Below are 21318 nucleotides of genomic sequence, written 5' to 3'. Positions count from 1 at the left end.
ACAGGGCTAGGCAAACTGGATGCAGGGAGGATGTTTCCCCTGGCTGAGGGGTCTAGAATGAGGTGTCACAGTTTCAGGATACGGGGTAGGACATTTAGGACTGAGATGGGGAGACATTTCTTCACTCAGAGGGTGGTGAACCTGTGGAATTCTCTACCACAGAAGGCTGTGGAGGCCAAGTCACTGAATATATTTAAGAAGGGGATAGATAGATTTCTAGACACAAAAGGCATCAAGGGGTATGGGGAGAGAGTGGGAATATGGTATTGAGAGAGGAACAGCCATGATCATATTGAATGGCGGAGCAGGCTCGAAGGGCCTACTCCTACTCCTATTTTTCTATGTTTCGAATAGTCAGGCAGTTGCTATGAAACATCGTAAGGCTCAATCTCATTCTTCTGCTGTATCTTGGGTTCAGCCTCGCTCATTCACCTGTTTCAAGTGGGATCCGTGGGATTAATTTGGTTAATACGAAGGGAGATACATTCTCAGTCCTACTTAAAGGGATACGAGCACCTAACTAGCTTGCAAATAGAGGAATTGATGGAAGTTAAACCCATCCCTGTGAACTCTTATCATTAAGGTGGGGTGCCAAAGACCACCTTCATTGCTACACTCAATAAGGTCTGATGCCATTGGTGTGGATTGGGAATGTGGAGAAAGGCTGGAGAAAATCCTCAGCAAAACTCATTAATATTAGTTTATAATATCAGAGCAACAATTGGAGCATACCTCCTCCCAGCACTAGTCAGCACCAAGGAACATCTCTGGCATATTCTGAAATCTCACCAGAACAGATAGCGGACTGCCTCTTGACACCACTGGAGCCTGGCACTGCTGGGAACAGCATCTGCAGATAAGAGCACCTTGTTGAGGCAGGACTGCTTTGAGAAAGAGCTTTATCCATGGCAATATTTACTCCCCCACCCCCCCCCCACCTCAACCTTTTCTTGGCAGTGCTGGGACAGACACTAATGTCTGTAATGCAAGGCCAGCAATTAGATTCCCATCCCCAGTTGCCCTTGAGAAGGTGGTGGTGAGCCGCCTTCTTGAACTGCTGCAGTCTGTGTGGTGAAGGTACTCCCACAGTGCTGTTAGGTAGGGAGTTCCAGGATTTTGACCCAGCAACGATGAAGGAACAGTGATATATTTCCAAGTCAGGATGGTGTGTGACTTGGAGGGGAATAGTGCATCAACTAATGCATAACTCCTTTGCTTAATACAGATACCATTAAACACCAAAAACAAACAACTGACATAAACACTGACAACAGTACCAGTTTTTTTGGAAAAAAATTAAACTTTATAAAAAAAAGTTAAGAAATTAACATCTTATAGTACTTGAGGGGCTGAACAGTGTCACAGACTTGTGAATTACACAAACAAATGCTCCAACACATGGCTATCCCTTGTATGTCGCATGAGAATGAGACGCTGTATATGAGGGGAAATCCATGCACACGGATGTTGCAAATATCTTAAAAGGCTCTCATTCAGTTACATGGGCTCCCCAGAAGATTATCCTGTGCCAAGTTCAACTCCACTGATGTGTAGAAGATACCCGATTAAAAAAAAACTTATAATCAATGGGGGTAACTTTCAACTTCGGAGGGGTGTAAAATTGGCAGTGTCGGATTGGCCGCCCGATACACAACATGCCCTATTGTCCTTTTCACTGAAGTTAATGGAAAGGACAATCAGGCGGGGTATTTAATGGCCAACCGATTCCATACCACCAGTTTTATGTCCCCACCAAAGTTGAAAGTTACCCCCAAATGGTCCTCAGAGGCTGACCTACTCCAGCTTTTCCTGAAGCCAAAAGCGCTTCTGTGAACATTAATACTGGTGCTAATCAGGGCTACATACTCTATATTAATTTATGATGCCGAGGCAGCAGCTTCACCTCAAGCCAAAATTCTGTCCTGAAGATAATTCGGTAGCAGTTCGTTTTTCTGTCAATGACCTAGCTGTCTAGTCACATGCTTGGTATCAGGGTCAGCTGAAGAACTCTCAGATTTACCAGTTCTGTAATGGATACTGGAGGACATGGTTCGAGTTATTCCAGTGTCCCTACCTTCACCACCACCACCCCGCCAACGTTTTTACTAGATAGGAGTCGGTGAAAATCATTATTTAGCCAATACACCACTGCAGTTTTCCACACCTATTACGGAAATGGCATTAAACCCGCTGAAATAAAAACAGCATAGATTCACCAAGATGATACCAGGGATGAGAATTGAGAGTTATGAGGAGATATTGAGACTATTTCCACAGGAACAAAGACTAAGGAGATTTAATGGAGGTTTTTATAAACTATGAAGGATTTTGATTAAGTGAATAGGTAAAAGACTATTTTCCTTGGAGCATGTAATACTTTGTCACAAGGAATAGTTGAGGCACAGACCATTGCATCTTTTAAGAGAAAGGTTGATAAACATTTGTAACAGAAAAAGATACATGGCTTTGGGGAAGAAAGCAGAGCAGTGGGATTAGTTTGGTGAGATGATGGGCCAAATGGCTTCCTTCTGCACTAAAAACTTCTATTGCTCTAAATCCTTTCTGCAAAAAAAACTCAGCTTCAATGCATGGAAATGGAATAAATATGCGAGAGTTTTACTTTTAAAACTTAAAAAACCTCAGTTTCAGCATATTTAAATAGTATCAACTTTATCGCATCTATACACATTAGTGCCACAAATGTGTGGATTTGCTCATATTTAAAAATAAAGGTTGGATGGTGTACTGCTGCTCAAGAGTTAAAAATATGATGTCCTTTATTCCTATAACAGTGGGTCAATTTGAAGTACGAAGTGCTGTAAACAATGCATATTCTTATATGCTAAACAACAAAATGCATTTTCTGTTTCTCTCTCCACAGATGCTGCCTGACCTGCTGAGTATTTCCAGCATTTTCTGTTATTATTTCAGATTTCCAGCACCCGCAGTATTTTGCTTTTGTAATGCATTTATCCAGTTGATTCCTAGACATTTATAGACTAAATACAATAGTTGGGAAGCTCATCAAACTAGTTAGTCATCAGAAGTAACTATATGAGAATACCTAATAAATGAGTAGATTTTAACTGACCAACCAGAGTTTTAGAGGTGGTGACAATAAACATTGACAAGGGAAAGTCATATGGTGTAGTGTACCTAGGCTTGCAAAATGTCTTTGATAAAGTGTTATTCATTGGAGTGGCGTTTGCCTTTCACAGATACAAAATCAAATGGATTGTCTTCTATCTATGAATTTTAAATCAAATTAAAGTGCTCAAGAGCTGGAACCTACTACAGATCTTCATTTCTTTGAGTTTTGAAACTAGATGAAAAGATTGCGACTTTATTTTCAACACAATTCAATTCCAATCAGCACTGAGATTACAAGACAAATTAATTTCCAAAACATTTCTTGAAAAAGGTAACAAATCCATTATGGATATTGCTTTGTATTTTTCATTTTGTACTTGCAAATCTCCTGTGATGGGGGATTCCGTAATGGTGGTACTGTTGAAGTCCCTGGTACTTGTGTGATGCAAAGGTTATGCCACTTGGCAGTCCCAGCACGTACGTTATCCAGGGTCTACTGTAAGCTGCCATGGGTTGCTTCATTATTGGAGGAGTTGAGAATGGAGCTGAACATTGTGGGATCTTCAAGGAAGAGTGCCACTCCTGACCTTATATTAGCTTGGCTTCAGACATCACTGGAAACCACTCTGTATACCAATTTGTATTTCTAACATACAAGAATAAAAAGAAAAAGTATGCAACAAGGAAGTGACCAGTCACTATTTGTTTGCATTTCATATAGCTCCAGTCATTGCTATAAAGAGAGTTTGATTTGGTGGGCAAGAGGAATGCAGATTGTGCAGGATCTTGAGTCCATAGCCAGTTGTAAAGGATGCTAAGGTATAGTAGTTTAACTGCTGAGGAATGGACATAGTGTCAACAGAAACTGGAGCCCTCGGACAAACACAACTTTCTTGTGTTTGATTCAAGAGCAGCTGCCAATGAAACAGGTTAAAGGCACTCTGAAGTTTCCACTGCTAGCATGCAGCAGGCTCCAGTTGCAATGAACGGACCTTAATTTTAATTATTTTTTAAATTAGTAATTCACATACCTGGCCTCCACACTTCCTCTTTAAACTGGAAACCTCATTACAGCACCACCCGAGTTCCAGTTTTAGTTTCAGCTCGGCAGTCCCGGTTTACACTACTTGGCTCCAGGTCCCTAATTGTCCTACCCAGAAGAGAGCTCTTTCATTCGCAGATTCACTCTTATAGAACTTTTTCTCCCAACAGTAAAAAGGATTTAAATGTTGAGTGTGTGTGGAGGGAACAGTTCTTCTCTCTAAATATTTCAATGAAAATCAGGTGGGTTGAAAATGTGTCCAGGGAATCCTGCATGCTGCCGGAGCACCTTTTAGAAACAGGTTTAACTGAAATTGCACTCCATGCAGTGTCAAACTAAAGCCAAGGAGTCTCATTCTGCTTTGCTCTAGTCAGGTTGGACCCAGACTCTAAATTTAGTGATTTTCGATTTGCACCAATGCAGTGAAAATATACCGAGACAGAGCAATAAGTTTACAAACAACATTCAGGAGAATAACCTTCCACTTTAAATATTCTAAATACTCTGGATCAACATGAACTCGGTAGTTTTTAAACAAAGGGTAATGCATTAGAATGTTATTGTACAAAGGGTCATTGCATCCACTACAAAATAAATGTTACAGGCCGTACTTAATAAGTGGAGCTTGCTGCCACCATATTATTTAAAGCACATTTAAAGGATTTCCTACATTACAACAGTGACTACACTTCAAAAAGTACTTTGTTCGCTATAAAGCGCTTTGAGACGTCCGGTGGTCATGAAAGGCGCTATATAAATGCATGTTTTTTTAAATTAAAAAGACTTAATTATTAAGTGTTCTTACCTGAGCAAAGCTGTTCGATTTTTGTGTAGTTTAAACACACAGTGTCGTTAATCCAGGCCATGATGTCATGCCGGCTCATGTTCTCACTAGTTACCGACGTAGAATACACATTAACAGCCATTCCCCAGCTGAAAAATAACAAAAAACAAACTTAATAGCTTGTTTTAAACATATTCAGTCACTTGTTATCTGTATTTTAAAAAATGTTTAGTTTATTCAGCTTTTGTCCCCTCCCACCTTGATGCATCCTCATTGAAGTCGGAGACAGGTACATTCTTACACAACTGCCAAAGCAACACCAATGACAGATGACATGAGACAGTGTTTATAAAATCGTTATCCACCTAGTTAAAAGCTGAAAATCCATCAAATTTAGATTTTAAAATGAGACGAAAGGTTGCAACTATACTTTTTGTCACGCTGCGAGGAAACAGCTATTGAGAAGCATGAGAAAGGTTATTCAGCCCATTATGTTTCCTTATTTCAGAGCCTATGTGCAAACATTGTTACCCACTTATTTATTCCTAATCAATGAAAATCAAGTGAAGCTCCAAAATATCTATCCATCCTCACATCTGAACTAGTCAACAGTGACTGATTTCTTTTCACAGAGGATATTTTCTTAGTCCCAGCAGCACAGTACTATCAAGTTTGCTGGATTATTTGATATCTTGGACTACATTCATCCCTATGTGTAATTCCATGACGAATCAGTTTTTATTTAGCCAAGGTTTTTATTTTTGAAGGAATTAAACACTTCATTAATTCCTTTGCTGAGAGCTACTTTACACACTCACTGCTATGAGGAAACTAAAATCTGGTGTCTTCCCTTGCTTGAGGCTCATTAATGGTGTATTTCAGTACTCCAGTTCTATGGAGTACTTACAGTCCAACTCCATGAATGCACACTACACTGGAAACAAGACAGTGGGAGTAATTTTAACTCCCAAGAATGGCTGGGTTTGGGTCGGGTGAGAAGTTAAAATTTGAAACCTGACCCCAATCTGCCCAATGGAGTTTTAATGGAGGCCAGTGACTAATCCGCTCTCAGGAGCCAGGTCAGTCGGTAAAAGCTTTTAAGGGGACTACATGCCTCCATCTTAACATACAATCTTCCCCCTACCCCCACCCTGCAGGACATCAGGGAAACCATACTTCTGGTTTTCCTGTCCAGAACTCTACCCTTCCCCGCCCCCCCCCCCCCCACAAATAATATCAGGGCCACGGTCTTCTATTTTAACTCATGTTTGTGTAGTATAGGGATATCAATCACAGTTCAAACCGTAAGAAAATCTCTATATTTCTAATACCTACTTGCGGGATTTTGCTGGCCCTTTTAACTTTGGTTAATGCCAACAGGCAATCCAGCTAGAACATACAAGTATCACCAGGAAATTACCACTGTTGGTAGAAACAGACCATTCATGTATGCAAATACATTTTCATTGCAACACAATTAGAAACTAAACTCAGGCTGTCTGCCTCGTCCTGAAAAGTAATCAATTTAATTTAAGGTGCTTGGAGCCACATAAAATGCTTTTGTATTAAGCATCCGGGGGAGCTTCAGGAATCCATCGCTCTAATTTGATATGTTTAATTATCATTTCCTATGTCCCAGCCTGAACTTCCAAGGTGACAAGAAATTTAGATCCTGCAATTTGCAGCAGCTTTGGAGTATGGAAGTGGACCTACGAAGACTCTGAGGATAGACTGAACCTTGCATTACATACTCTGGGCTAAGTTTAGCATTGCCAAGATAACTGGCAAAATGTCGCACATTTTATTATTTTTGTACCCAAAGAGGTGTGATCAAGTGAAAATGCTGCGCTGATTTTACTTTTTAAAGAACCCTATTTGTAGTTTGCAGCCTAAGTTACATAGTCTCCGTGTTTACTTTTTTGCTATACGAAGGTTAGGAGAATACGAGTGGGCTCGTATGAATTCCTGTGTGCCAATTACAGGAACAAGCGTTTGTGTTCAACCCATGGCAATGCCACAATGTTAAATATTGTGTGTACGAGCTCACTCTTCGGTTCATAAGGAGCAAGAGTTTGCTTATGGGAATGGTTTTTGATGCTGTGCACAACAGAAGGAACTGGTGAAGCCCTAAAACAAAATTTCCAGGATCATGAAAACATTGAAATCCTAATCACACTCAGCATCCCCTTCCTCCTACATTTGATGTTCTTTCAAAACTCAGGCTTGGTGTCACCTAATCACAATTTCCTGGCAACGGTAGCATAGTGGTTATGTTACTGAACTAGTAATCCAGAGGCCTGGATGAATGATCGAGAGATGCGAGTTCAAATCCCACCACGGTAGCTGGGGAATTTAAATTCAGTTAATTAAATAAATCTGGAATAAACTAGCATCAGTAATGGTAACCATGAAACTATCGGATTGTCGTAAAAACCCATCTGGTTCACTAATGTCCTTTAGGGAAGGAAATCTGCCGTCCTTACCTAGTCTGGCCTATATGTGACTCCAGACCCACAGCAATGTGGTTGACTCTTAACTCCCCTCTGAAATGGCCGAGCAAGCCACACAGTTGTAACAAACTACATCTACAAGAAACAATAATAAGAATAAAACCAGACGGACCACCCGGCATCGACGAAGTCCCGTCTTCACACTGAGGGCACCCTCCATCGTTCCATCGTGTTGTGTGGCACTAGTACTGTGCTAAATGGGATAGATTCAGAACAGATCTAGCACCTCAAAAATGGGCATATATGAGGCGCTGTGAGCCATCAGCAGCAGCAGAATTGTATTCCAGCACAATCTGTAACCTCATGGCCCGGCATATCCTTCACTCTACCATTACCATCAAGCCAGGGGACCAACCCTGGTTCAATAAGGTGTAGAAGAGCATGCCAGGAGCAGCACCAGGCGTACCTAAAAATGAGGTGCCAACCTGGGGAAGCTGCAACACAGGACTACATGCATGCTAAAAAGTGGAAGCAGCATGCTACAGACAGGGCTAAGCGATCCCACAATCAACTGATCAGATCAAAGCTCTGCAGTCCTGCCACATCCAGTCGTGAATGGTGGTGGACCATTAAGCAACTAATGGGAGGAGCAGGCTCCATGAATATCCCCATCCTCAATGATGGTGGAGCCCAGCACGTGAGTGCAAAAGACAAGGCTGAAGCGTTTGCAACCAGCTTCGGCCAGACATGCCGAGTGCATGATCCATACCAGCCTCCTCCGGAGGTCCCCACCATCACAGAAGCCAGTCTTCAGCCAATTCAATTCACTCCACGTGATATTAAGAAATGGCTGAGCGCACTGGATACAGCAAAGGCTATGGGCCCCAATAATATCCCGGCTGTCATGCTGAAGACTTGTGCTCCAGAACTAGCCGCGCCTCTAACCAAGCTGTTCCAGTACAGCTACAACACTGGCATCTATCCGACAATGTGGAAAACTGCCCAGGTATGTCCTGTCCACAAAAAGCAGGACAAATCACCACCCCATCAGCCTACTCGCAATCATCAGCAAAGTGATGGAAGGTGTCATTGACAGTGCTATCAAGCGGCACTTACTCACCAATAATCTGCTCACTGATGCACAGTTTGGGTTCCGCCAGGACCACTTGGTTCCAGACCTCATTACAGCCTTGGTCCAACCACGGACAAAGGAGCTGAATTCCAGAGGTGAGGCGAGAGTGACTGCCCTTAACATCAAGGCAGCATTTGACTGAGTGTGGCATGAAGGAGCCTGAATAAAACTGAAGTCAATCGGAATCGGGGGTGAAAACTCTCCACTGGCTGGAGGCATACCTAGCACAAAGGAAGATGGTTGTGGTGGTTGGAGGTCAATCATCACAGCCCCAGGACATCGCTGCAGGAGTTCCACAGGGCAGCGTCCTACGCCCAACCATCTTTAGCTGCTTCATCAATGACCTTCTCTCCAACATAAGGTCAGAAATGGGGATGTTCGCTGATGACTGCACAGTGTTAAGTGCCATTCGCAACTCCTGAGATATGAAGCCGTCCATGTTGACATGCAACAAGAACTGGACGACATTCAGGCTTGGGCTAAGTGGCAGGTAACATTCGTGCCACAGAAGTGCCAGGCAATGGCTATCTCCAACAAGCGAGTCTAACCACCACCCCTCGACATTCAACGGCATTACCATTGCCAAATCCCCCAACATCAACATCCTGGGGGTCACCATTAACCAGAAACTTAACTGGACTAGCCACATAAATACTGTGCCAACAAGAGCAGGTCAGAGGCTAGGTATTCTACGGCGAGTGTCTCACCTCCCGACTCCCCAAAGCCTTTCCACCAGCTACAAGGCACAAGGAAGGACTGTGATGGAATATTCTCCACTTGCCTGGATGAGTGCAGCTCCAACAACACTCAAAAAGCTCAACACCATCCAAGACAAAGCAGCCCACTTGATTGGCACCCCATCCACCACCTTAAACATTCACTTCCTCCACCACCAGCGTACCGTGGCTGCAGTGCGTACCATCTACAAGATGCACTGCAGAAACTCGCCAAGGCTTCTTCGGCAGCACCTCCCAAACCCACGATCTCTACCACTTAGAAGGACAAGGGCAGCAGGCGCATAGGAACACCACCATCTCCAAATTCCCCTCCAAGTCACACACCATCCTGACTTGGAAGTTTATCGCCGTTCCTTCATCGTTGCTGGATTAAAATCCTGGAACTCCCTCCCTAACTGCAGTGTGGGAGTACCTTCACCACATGGACTGCAGCAGTTCAAGAAGACGGCTCACCACCACCTTCTCAAGGGCAATTAGGGAAGGGCAATAAATGCTGGCCTTGCCAGTGATGCCAGATCTCATGAACGAATAAAAAAAAAATCTTCTGTACCTTCTTGCCCTCTAAGCTGCATCTCTTCACCTAGATTTCTCAATCTTTTTAATAATTTGCCTATATCTAAATTATTTATGCTTTTCAACATTATGACTACTTGGATACAGGGTCATTCTCAAATCTTCTTTCCTCCAATAGAAAGGTCAGTTCTGTAAGTCTTTCTTTATATCCTTGAGCCAAAGTCACTATCAATATTGATCTCAATTCTCTGCAACACATCAATATCCATTTGAAGGTAGGATGACTGAAACCACAAACAATACTCCAAACAGTTCTTCATATTTGAATCACTTCTTTGGTCTTAACTGAATGTAACCCAGTACTTGATTAGCCTTTTTTTCCTCTTACTGCTCTGATGCACCTTGGGACATTTTTCTATGTTAAAGGAATATAAATGTCAATTGTTGTTATTGATAATACAGTTGACGCTGACTGGAAGATTTTAGTGAATGGTCAATAACCACACCAAATCCTTTTCCTTTTTCACCTTAGCTGATGGAGATCTCTCAGTGTGGGATAACCTGGTGGTGCAGTGGGCCAGATGCTATAATTTCATGAATGGAACATGGGGTATTTTCTACTAAGTGGCTGTAAGTATTGTGCAACTATTCAAGTTATTCTTAAACAAAGAAATCCTCTACTATATGGTCTTCAGATCTGCTATGACAATCCAAAAAGATAAAAGTTACAGCACAAAAAACAGCCATTTGGCCCCTTAGGTTTGTGCAGTGGTAGCCGTATGCTCTCCATCACAAAGACTGCCTCCTGCCATCTCCGTAACATCGACCACCTCTGCCCATCTGTTGCTGAAACTCTCATCCATGCTTTTGTTACTTCCAGATTCGACTATTCTAATGCTGTCCTGGACGGCCTCCAATCTTCAACCCTCCATAAACTTGAGCTCGTCTAAAACTCTGCTGCCTGTATCTTAACCCATACCAGTCCCACCCACCCATTAACCCTGTGCTTGCTGACCTACATTGGTTCCTGGTCCACAAAGGCCTCACATTTAAAATTCTCATGATCGAATCTCTCCATGTCCTTACCCCTCCCCATCTCTGTAACCTCCTCCAGCCCTACAACCCTAAGGATTGTGCGCTTGTCCAACTCTGGCTTCTTAGGCATCCTTACTCTTTTCACACCCACCTTTGGTGGCCATGTCTTCAGCAATCTAGGCACTAAGCTCTGGAATTCCTTCCCCAAACCTTTCTGCCTCCCTCTCTCCTTTAGGATCCTCCTTAAAACCTCTCTCTTTGACCAAGCTTTCAGTCACCCATCCTAATAGATCCTCCTTTGGTGCGGCAGCAATTTTTGTCCGATTATGCTCCTGTGAAGCGCCCTTGGGACGTTTTCCTACATGAAAGATGCTATATAAATGCAAGTCATTATGTTGAGCTGCAGAAGACTAACTTATCCAAGACTGGAAGTCAGCATAGAGGCAATTGACGAAAGTGGTGGAGGGGTGAGGTTGGGTGTCATTGACAAACATGGCAGTTGACCCATTTGCTTATGGATGATGCGGAGGGGCAACACGTAGATCAGGAAGGGGATAGATTCTTGAAGGTCTCCAGAGACAATGATGCAGGGGAGGGAAGACATTGCTGGAGATGCAGTGGCTCCATTCAGATATGCAAGACGGTGAGGGTAGTTCCATGGTAGAGTAGAACCACTGGGAAAGGATGTCATGGTAACTACGTTGAGCAATGCGGAGAGGTCTAAGAAGACAAGGAAGAATAAAAAAGTTGGGGCCATTTTGGAGCGGGATGGAAGCCAGATGTGAAGCCAACTAATGTAGAATTGAAGTTCTCATCTCACTCCTTTTAAATATCAGAACGTTTGCAATTCTGTGGTCTTTAATTGAAAGAATAATCTGGGCTGTGGACTTGCTGCACCATATCACCAGACTCAATGCTAGCACTCTCACTTCTCAGTGAGAAGATAGTGCATTCAACCCCCACTCCAAGCCTTGATAGGGATAAGGATAGGGCAGGAAAGTGGAGTTGAGGTAAAAGATCAGCCATGATCTTATTGAATTGGGGAGCAGGCTCGAAGGGCCAGCTCCATGTTCTTAACGTTCTTGAGCATACAATCTGGGCGGACACTTCAGTGCAGCAGTGAAGGAATGCTACATTGTCAGCAGTACTGAAGGAGTGCTGCACTGTCAGAGGTGCCAACTTTTCAAGCAAACCAAGGCCCTGTCTGCCATCTCAGGTGGATGTAAAAGATGCTATGGTACTAGTCAAATTAGAGCAGAGGAGTTCCCCCGGTATCCTGGCCAATCTTTATCCCTTAACCAACATCACAAACAGATTATCTGCTAATTAATCTTTCTGCTGTTCATGAGACCCTGCTGTGGGAAAATTGGCTCTACGTTTCCTACATTACAACAGTGACTCCACTTCAAAAAGCATTGTAAAGTGCTTTGGGACACCCTTAGATAATGAAAGGGGCTAGAGAGTCGTAACGGCACAGAAGGAGTCCATTCAGCCCATCGTGTCCATGCCGGCCCTCTGTAGAGCAATCCAGGCAGTCCCATTCCTTCCCCCGCTCTATCCCCATAGCCCTGCAAGTTTATTTCCCTCAAGTGCCTATCCAGTCTCCCCTTGAAAACATTGTGTCTCCCCACTTCCACCGGCATCAAGTTACAGGTCCTCACCACTCGCTGTGTAAAAAAGTTTTTCCTCACATCCCCCCTGTATCTCTTGGCCAAAACCTTAAATCTGTGTCCCCTAATTCTTGTACCATCAACTAGTGGGAACAGCCTTTCCCCATCTAGCCTATCCAAACCCGTCATAATCTTGTACACCTCTATCAAATCACCTCTCAACCTCCTTTGCTCTAATGAAAACAAATCCAGCTTCTCCAACCTGTCCTTGTAGTTAAGATCCCCCAACCCCGGAACCATTCTGGTAAATCTGCTCTGTACTCTCTCAAGGGTCTTCACATCCTTCCTAAAGTGTGGTGACCAGAATTGGACGCAATACTCCAGTTGTAGCCTAACCAGCTCTTTATAAAGGTTCAACATAACTTCTCTACTTTTGTACTCAATACCTTGATTTATGAAGCCCAAGATCTCATATTTATAATAAAAGTGCAAGCTCTTTCTTCTTGAACTGTAAAAAGAGGTGCTCATATACCAAATATTTAATGCTGTAGCAGCAAATGAAACTAAAATATTACTTTATGCATTTGATTTTTATTTAAGAACACCAGTATGCCACTCTGACTTTAAAAGGCTAGTAACTTGGCTCAAATTCATTAATCCGTTGCATTTTTGTAATATTTGGCGAAAGAATCCCCCAGTGTTCCACACAGCGTCACAATGCTCCCAACCTTTGCTTCAGCATTGTAGCATTCTTGTCTGCTTCAAGGGGGATATTGGGGAGGAGGTAAACTGATATGGCTTAAAGCAAGATGAGAATAAAAGTAGCGTATTAGAGAAGTGAACTAAGCTAAAAGGAGGACGAAGTACCAGAACCTGATGTGGTGCATCCAAGGCTAGGGAGAGAAATAGGGGAAAAATTAACAGAGCCCTAGAAATGATATTTCAAGGTTTTATTGAAAGTGGATGAGTGGCCAACTTAATACTCATTTCAAAAAGGGAGGCAGAGCTAACCTGGGTAATTACAGGCCAGTTAGTTTAACCGATAGTGATAGGAAAACATTTTTAAAGATGAAATTACTAAATATCTAGATGAGGAGAAAATAATTAAAAGCAGCCAACTCAGATTTCAGAATGAGCATCATGCATGACCAACCTGAGGAGGTCTTGGAGCAAGTGACAGATATGGTGGATGGGGGTAGTGCAGTGGCTATGGTGTACATGGACATTCAGGAGGTCTTTGACAAGGTACCTCACACAGGAGACTATTGGACAACATTAAAGGATATGGAATTAGGGGGAGGGTAGTAAATTGGATTAAAAACTGGCTATAAGGAAGGAAAGAGAGAGTAGGCATTAAGGGCAGTTTCTCAATGTTTTGAAATGCGTCGCAGGGTCTCAGGGTTCTGTTGTGGGATCTCTTCTGTTCACTGAGTAGATCAGTGATTTGGAAATAAGGCTTGGGAGAGTGGTATCCAACTTGCAAACAATACTAAAATAGGAGGCACAGTAAATAATTGAGACAGACTTGCATTTATATAGCGCCTTTCACGACCACCAACGTCTCAAAAGTGCTTTATAGCTAATGACGTACTTTTGAAGTGCAGTCTCTGTTGTAATGTGGGAAACAAAGGAAGCTGCAAGGGGATATTGATAAGATGGTGGAATGGGCAAAAATGTGGCAGAGGGAATACAATGTCAGTAAATGTGAGGCGATACATTTTGGTATTTAAAAAAAGCTTTGAATGAGGGAAAGCTGGGTGATGTGGAAGAGTAGAGGTTTTGGGGGTTCAGGTTCACAAGAAATTTAAAATCAGGCACTTAAGTGGAAAAGGCTATAAAAATGCTGATGAAATACTGGTTCTGTGTCAAAAGATATAGGCCTAGGAATTCGCTGACTTAGTGCACTTCGTTAAGGCATGGTTCTTAAGGCATGGTTCTTAAAAAAAAAAAAAAAAAATCAGCCTCTGCCGCGGGACTTGGCAGCCGCCATTTTGGTGAGGGCCTTAACGCTGCCATTAGCAGCGCTGGCCCTGGAAATGCAAATCACCAGAGCGTTACGTTGCACGCCGACTTAACACCACGCTCTGCAAACTTCGACCTTTGCGCTGACTTTAATGCGGATCATAAACTTGCTCAGAAAAGTGAGCGTGCAGCAGACCTACAGAGATGATATCAGTGCTCCCCGCTGTGATTGTTGCTTTTTCCTTCTATATCCAAAGGCCGATGATATTCAGGTCCCGATAAATCCGATGAATCTTTCAGATCTTGACGCAATATTTGGATTCAGTTTCCATCTGCAGATCCTTCTGTTCTAATACCCTCAAATGGTGTTTACAACACGATAGAACTTTAGAACAGACAAATCTAGTTTTTATACAACATTCTTTTCCCTCCTGTCCCTCCTAACCTGTAAATTCCCCATTCTACACACTCTCCCTTCATCCTTACTGTCTAAAAACATTCATACATCGTTTGGGATTTTGTGGCTCCCCTTCTCTCCAGAAGGAACTGAATTTGGCTGGGTGCAATTAGTTCACCTCTACATTTTGGTAGGAAGAACGAGGAGAGGCAATATAAACTAAAGGCCACAATTCTAAAGAGGGGTGCCTGAACAGAGACCTGGGGGTATATGTGCACAAATCATTGAAGGTGGCAGTGCAGGTTGAGAAAGCAGTTAAAAAAAGCATACGGGATCCTGGGCTTCATAAATAGAGGCATAGAGTACAAAAGCAAGGAAGTTATGAACTTTTATAAAACACTGGTCCGACCTCTCGAGTTTAGAAGAACGAGAGGTGATCTCATTGAAATATACAAGATTCTGAAGGGGATTGACAGGGTAGATGCTGAGAGGTTGTTTCCCCTGGCTGGAATGTCTAGAACTAGGGGGTGTAATCTCAGGATAAGGGGTAGGCCATTTAAGACTGAGATGGAGGATTTTCTTTACTCAGAGGGTTGTGAATCTTTGGAATTCTCTGCCACAGAGGACTGTGAATGCTGAGTCTTTGACTATATTCAAGGCTGAGACAGATTGATTTTTGGACTCCAGGGGAATCAAGGGATATGGAGATCGGGTGGGAAAGTGGAGTTGAGGTCGATGATCAGCCATGATCTTATTGAATGGCAGAGCAGGCTCGAGGGGCCGTATGGCCTACTCCTGCTCTTATTTCTGGCTGCGATATCTGGAATGGAATCATCCACCTGCATTATCAGTTCCACTTTCAACATTTGTACCACACTTACCTTCCCTCTGTTAGTGACCATCACTCTTGGTCAAAACAATGAAGTAAAAGCCACCACAAAACAAACTTTCCAATCCAACTTTATATATCTATCCATCCAATAGAACATTAAGAAATCAACGAATCACTCTTATGCATTCTTTTAGTGACTGTCTTGTGCGTGCCTTTGCCTGTCCTACTGATGTCACACAGTCCTACCCCAGTGGCTGCAGCATGGTTGGTGGAAGGCTGCTGACTTTGTGGGCACACTGTAAATGGCCTTGCTGGACAACTTAGAGGAGCTGGTGGCTGGGAGTGTCAAATAGAGTGACTGTTTCTTCTTCTCTTTCCTCTCCCTCTTCTTGGTCAACCACTGGCTAGGCAGGCTGCATTTCTTGAGTGTGTGAAATGAGGAAGGCACAAGAATAGAGTTGTGGTGAGGGGAGGGTGGGAAAGCAAGAGGTACAGGCCGGAAGGAGGATAACCGCATCTTGTATACTTTCAGCCCCACCGCTGGCCAAGGGCTCAGCCATGCTTCTGCCAAGAATGGCCAGCACCGTCTGCTCCAAGGGGGTGAGGTGAAGCTAGGAATGGGAGGCGTGCCTCATGTTTGGTAGAGATTGTTGGTAGGTGAGTGATGGCGGTTTGTGGAGGAGCGGGGGGCGGTCCTGCAATGAGCAGCAGGCAATGCTCGTGGTGCAGTTGGTAAAAGGCGACTTTTGAAGATACATTCACTGACCTTGACCATTGGTCTGAGCTCATGAAGCTTCTGTGGGCACTGGAGCCAGGTCGAGGCGGGCGAGTGACAGCCTCGGTGATGTGGTCCCACATCCTTCTTTCTTGAGGGTCTCCTGTGGATAGAGGGCCTCTCTTGCCGTGTTGACCCCCGCACAAAGCTGGAGTGCTGTGTGCGAGACCCTGGGTGACCCCTTCCCTGGCTTGCTGAGCAATTTCTGTTAGTGCTGAAGCACTTTTACCCTTTTTTTTAAAAAAATGGTGTGGCAGGCAATTCAGCTTTACAAGCTGAAGACTGCCATTTGGGAATTATTTTTAATGTTTATTTTTTTGAAGAAAGTTGAGCTCTGGGCTAAAAACTGCCTATTTTTAAATTATTTAATTTTTTTTCATTTTAGAAGGTGGTTCCCCTTTAAGGGCTTTCTAAAAGGGCAGGCTAGCTTTAAGATAACGCTGTTCTTGCTTCAAGGATGCTTCGGCCACGCTACATTGGGCCTCCCGCTGAGTAGCAGCGCCGGAAAAAGAGCCAAGTTTAGTGTTGCATTAATTTAAATGAGCAAGCAGCAAGCTGCCTGCGCTATGAATTCAGATGGCCGTTAACTGTGGCCCGCGGTGGCACCGGCAGGTTTTTGGCGTACTGGAATTTCTAGGCCATACAATGGTCAAGATGTCGTGGTGAATCTATTTAAAACCTGAGTAAGGCCACAGTTGGAAGTACTGTGAATTAATGTTGAGACAAGATAGAGGGTACAGCACAGATTCACTAGGACACTGCCTGGTGTGAGGAAATATACATATGAAGACAGACTTGAAAAATTAGAACAGAGGAAACTATAGGGTGATTTGAAAGGGGTGTTAAAACATTAAGGGATGGGATAGAGTAGATAGGAACAGACTGCTTCGAGTGGTTGAGGGGTTTAGATTTAGGGGATATAAGATTAGATACAAGACTAAAAGCCTGAGATATAGGACAGAGTGGAAGAAACTTTTTTTTAAATACACAGAGCGATGTGATTCTGCGGAATGCAATAAAACAGTTAAGAGCTGAAACAGAGACAATGTCAATATTTAAGGTTAGGTTAGATAGATAGTTGAAGGAAAGGAGAATATAGAGATATGGGAATTAAGCGGGCGCTTGGAATCAGGACTACTGCTCATGTGGAGAACATAAACACCAACATGGACTAGTTTGGCCCAACAGCAAGTTTCTATGTTGTAATTTCGATGTAATTTTATGAGTCATGACTGTGTTGTTACTCCTGCATCCCACTCACTAGTTCCACTGTTTGATCTGCTCCAAGTCATGTAGCCTAGTGTCACTATCCACACTATCGGACGATACAGTGGATTAACACACTCATTATGGCCATTAACTAATTAAAGTGGCAGCTATAGTCCAAAGCATGTTGGCTTTTTGACAGAATTTATTTATACTGAAAACTCCTCTGTAATTACGGCAATCAGACTTGTCACCTTTCTTGAAGATGGTCACAATTACAGCGTCTCGGAGATCCCCTGGCATGCTCTCTTCCTTCCAGATAAGAGAAATGAGTTCATGAATTCATGCGAGTAGTGCTTCTCCGCTATGCTTTAGTGCCTCGGCAGGGATTCCATCTGCTCCCGAGCCCTTGTTGTTCTTCAGTTGTCGGATGGCCTTTTCAACCTCATGCCGGGCTGGGGTTGTACTGAGATGGTGGCGGGTAGCATGCTCTGGGATGGAGTTAAGGACACTCGCATCGAAGACAGAGTCGTGGTTAAGGAGATCTTCGAAGTGCTCCTTCCAGCAGGCATTGAGTGCCTCTCTGTCCTTGACGAGTGCCTCTCCATTCTTGGCCTGCAGTGGGGTAGGGCCTTGGGTGCTTGGGCCGTAGCTGGTCTTAACTGCGCTAAAGAATCCAGGCACGTCGTGGTTGTCGGCTAGCTGCTGGATCTCCTGCGCTTTCTCCACCCACCATCTGTTCTTTAGGTCACGAGTTTTTTGTTGGACCTCGGCCTTCAGGCTTCTGTAGAGCTGCTTTCTTGCTCTCGAGTTCTGTTGCTGTTTCCTGATCAGGAATGCCTTACGCTTGCGGCTTATTAGCTCCTGGATCTCCTGGTCCTTCTCGTCAAACCAGTCTTGGTGTTTCCTGGTCTAGTGACCGAGCGTCTCTTCTAGGATTGCAAAATTCTGGGAATTTTTAAAAGAGTAAACTTTCCATGGGAATTTTCGGGAATTTAGAGTTTTTTTGCACACTGATGGTTTTTGTCTCTGACCCTTATATTATCTTTGTCGTCAAAATAGACATACTGTTCCATACAAATAAAAACAGGCTTTCAAAACTTTATTTAGGTTATAATTTTGAACTTTATTGAACCCCCACAAAAAAGACCCATCTAAAATAAAAAGAGCGTCAGCTTATTTAGCCTGTAATTTGTCCTTATTTTGTCCCTTTGAGTCTTCTACTCATCATTGCTCCTCCTGATTCTCTGACTCTGGCTCTGACGTGTCCATTTCCTCCTCTGTGTCACTGTCTAGCTGTGTGGTGGACACTTCTGTATCTGGCTCAATAAGTTGTAGGTTCGCCCGGATAGCCACCAGTTTCTCCACTCTCGTTAGTCAGCCTGTTGCGCACCTTTGTATGCGTATTCCCAAAAAGTGACCAGTTTCGTTCAGAGGCCGCTGATGAAGGTGGGATTTGGAGTATCACCGATGCAATAGGTGACAGGGCCTCAGATGCACCAAGTCCCTTCCACCAGGTATGTGCACTGATATGCTTGCATGATTCCCATATCCCATCCCCATTCCAAAGACCTTGCTTGGTAGAGAACTTTGCCAGACTTCCCAGAACTTTGCCCACATCCAGATTGAGATGGTGTGAGAGAGGGTAGAAATCACACTGTAAGCGCTGTTGATCTGTTCTCCAGAAAGTATTGGTCTCCCAACATGCTTTGGGTCCAGCATGTATGCTGCAGCATGAATTGGCTTGACACAAAATTCTTGACGCGTCTGTATGAATTGAACAATTGCCTTCTCCTCTGCTTTGAGCAGCAGGGATGTGGGTAGGGCAATGCTGATTTGTTCTTTTAAATCAGTAAAAAGCCTGAGAACATCTGACAAGACAGCGTCATCTCCTTCAATCTGAGCAATTGCAGATGCTACTGGTGAGAGTAGTTTAAGGCTGCTAACCACTCTCTCCCAAAACACATCATCCAGCAGTATTTTCTTGATGGTGGTTTCCATATCCCCAGACTAGGATATTGCCATTTCTTGCAGCGACTCCTTACCCTCCAGAAGGCTGTTGTACATTATGACAACACCACCCCATCTAGTGTTGTTGGGCAGCTTCAGTGTGGTGTTCTTGTTCTTTGTCATTTGCTTGGAGTTGTAGGTTGCTGCAACTACCTGTTTTCCCCTGACATACTTAACAACTTGCTTGGCTCTCTTGTACAGTGCTTCCATGGTTCTCAAACCCATGATGTCCTTAAGGAGCAGGTTAAGCCCATGAGCTGCGCACCCAATAGACGTAATATGAGGGTAGGCCTCCTCCACTTGAGCCCAAGCAGCCTTCATATTCGCAGCATTGTCAGTAACTACTGCAAAGACCTTTTGTGATCCAAGATCGTTGATGACCGCTTTCAGCTCATCAGCAATGTATGTGCCTGTGTGTCTGTTGTCCTTCGTGTCTTTGAGCTTTCCTTGGACTCTGCTATACTCAACCTCCAGCAACTAAGTAGACAAAGCATGTCTGGTGGGAGGACAGTATGCAGGGCGAATAACGTTGAAAAATCTCTTCCAGTACACATTGGCTGTGAGCATGAGGGGTGAGCCTGTTGCATATACAGCTCGAGCAAGGCACTCATCTGCATTCTTCTGGCTATGGTTATCCATTGTATCAAAGAACCTTCCAAGTGGGCCAGGAGTTGCTGATAAGGAGCCTGATGCTGAATGAGAACCATCATCTTCTTGAATGGAAGCAGAGGAACTTTGGGCTGACTGCTGTGAGCTTTGAGTGAAGTTGTTGCATTTGGATAAATGCTGCTGCATCTTTGTGGCATTCTTTACATATGGCTTTCTACAGTGTTTGCACATGTACACAGTCTTTCCATCTTTAATGCCTGGGGTAAAATGCTTCCACACATCCGACGGTAAACGTGGCATTGTTCTATGCAGAGAAATAAAGGGCATTCATCTCTGTGTCGAACTGCGGTCGATCATCACGATTGCAACAGGGCGAGTACATTTTTGCTGATGCTCCATGTGATGGAAGCATGACCTGTACACACACGACACTACATCACCAATAGTGTATTATTTTGTATATTTTAAATTGAAGGACAACAGAGTTCAACAAGTAACTGGTTTATTTGGTATAACGTCTGATTTACTTACTGCATCACAACAACATCAGCAGAAAACAAAATGACTTCCCTCAGGACCCCTAACCTGGATCTTAAAAAAAGATGCCTGCAGGCCAATCACAATTCGATATGCAAATATTACAAATAGAGGGAGCTAATCGCTCATCCAACCAATCAGGACACATTTGTTCACAGTCACACACAAAACTTGTAATTATTAAAACAAGCCAAGTAAGAAGATAAACATATATTGATTAAGAAATTCCTTAATAATTAAGATTCCATCTCTGTTAGTAATTTTAAGAGAGGACCTGTGGAAAAAAAAATACAAAAAACACATTATGCTAGCATGTGCTTTTTTGGGCAAAATTCCCCAAATTCCCAAGCTAAACTTCCCGTGGAAAATTTCCGGAAATTTCCACCCCTTTGCAACCCCAGTCTCTTCACAGGTGCTGATTATGGAGGCCTCGAGTGCAGACCAGGCGCTGTGGGCACTCTCTCTGCATCACTGGGCGTCGTCAGGTTGTTTGTGAGGCGCAGGCTGAATAGAGCTTTCTTAGCGGGGTCTTTGAGTGCTCCAGCATTCATTTTCCTGCGGCATTGTTTCTGTTGCCGCCGCTATTTTGGGGCTACA

General features: G+C 43.6%; 1 protein-coding gene across 7 annotated transcripts in view; it reads right to left on the bottom strand.

The window, feature by feature from the left end:
* mapre2 (microtubule-associated protein, RP/EB family, member 2) overlaps positions 1-21318 on the bottom strand; it is a 204524-nt gene that overhangs the window by 45426 nt on the left and 137780 nt on the right. For all 7 annotated transcript variants that reach the window (XM_085992876.1, XM_085992878.1, XM_085992881.1 and 4 more), the window contains exon 2: positions 4938-5065. In XM_085992876.1, the coding sequence (XP_085849002.1) occupies positions 4938-5058 (121 nt within the window). In that variant the 5' untranslated portion in view covers positions 5059-5065. The remainder of the gene's footprint in view (positions 1-4937; positions 5066-21318) is intronic.

This window comes from Somniosus microcephalus, chromosome 7 (genome assembly GCF_052327205.1).
Source record: "Somniosus microcephalus isolate GS21.2 chromosome 7, FLI_Smic_1.0, whole genome shotgun sequence".
NCBI classification, from domain to species: domain Eukaryota; kingdom Metazoa; phylum Chordata; class Chondrichthyes; order Squaliformes; family Somniosidae; genus Somniosus; species Somniosus microcephalus.
Note: the sequence above shows the minus strand (reverse complement) of the source record. Positions and strands in the feature narration are given on the sequence as shown.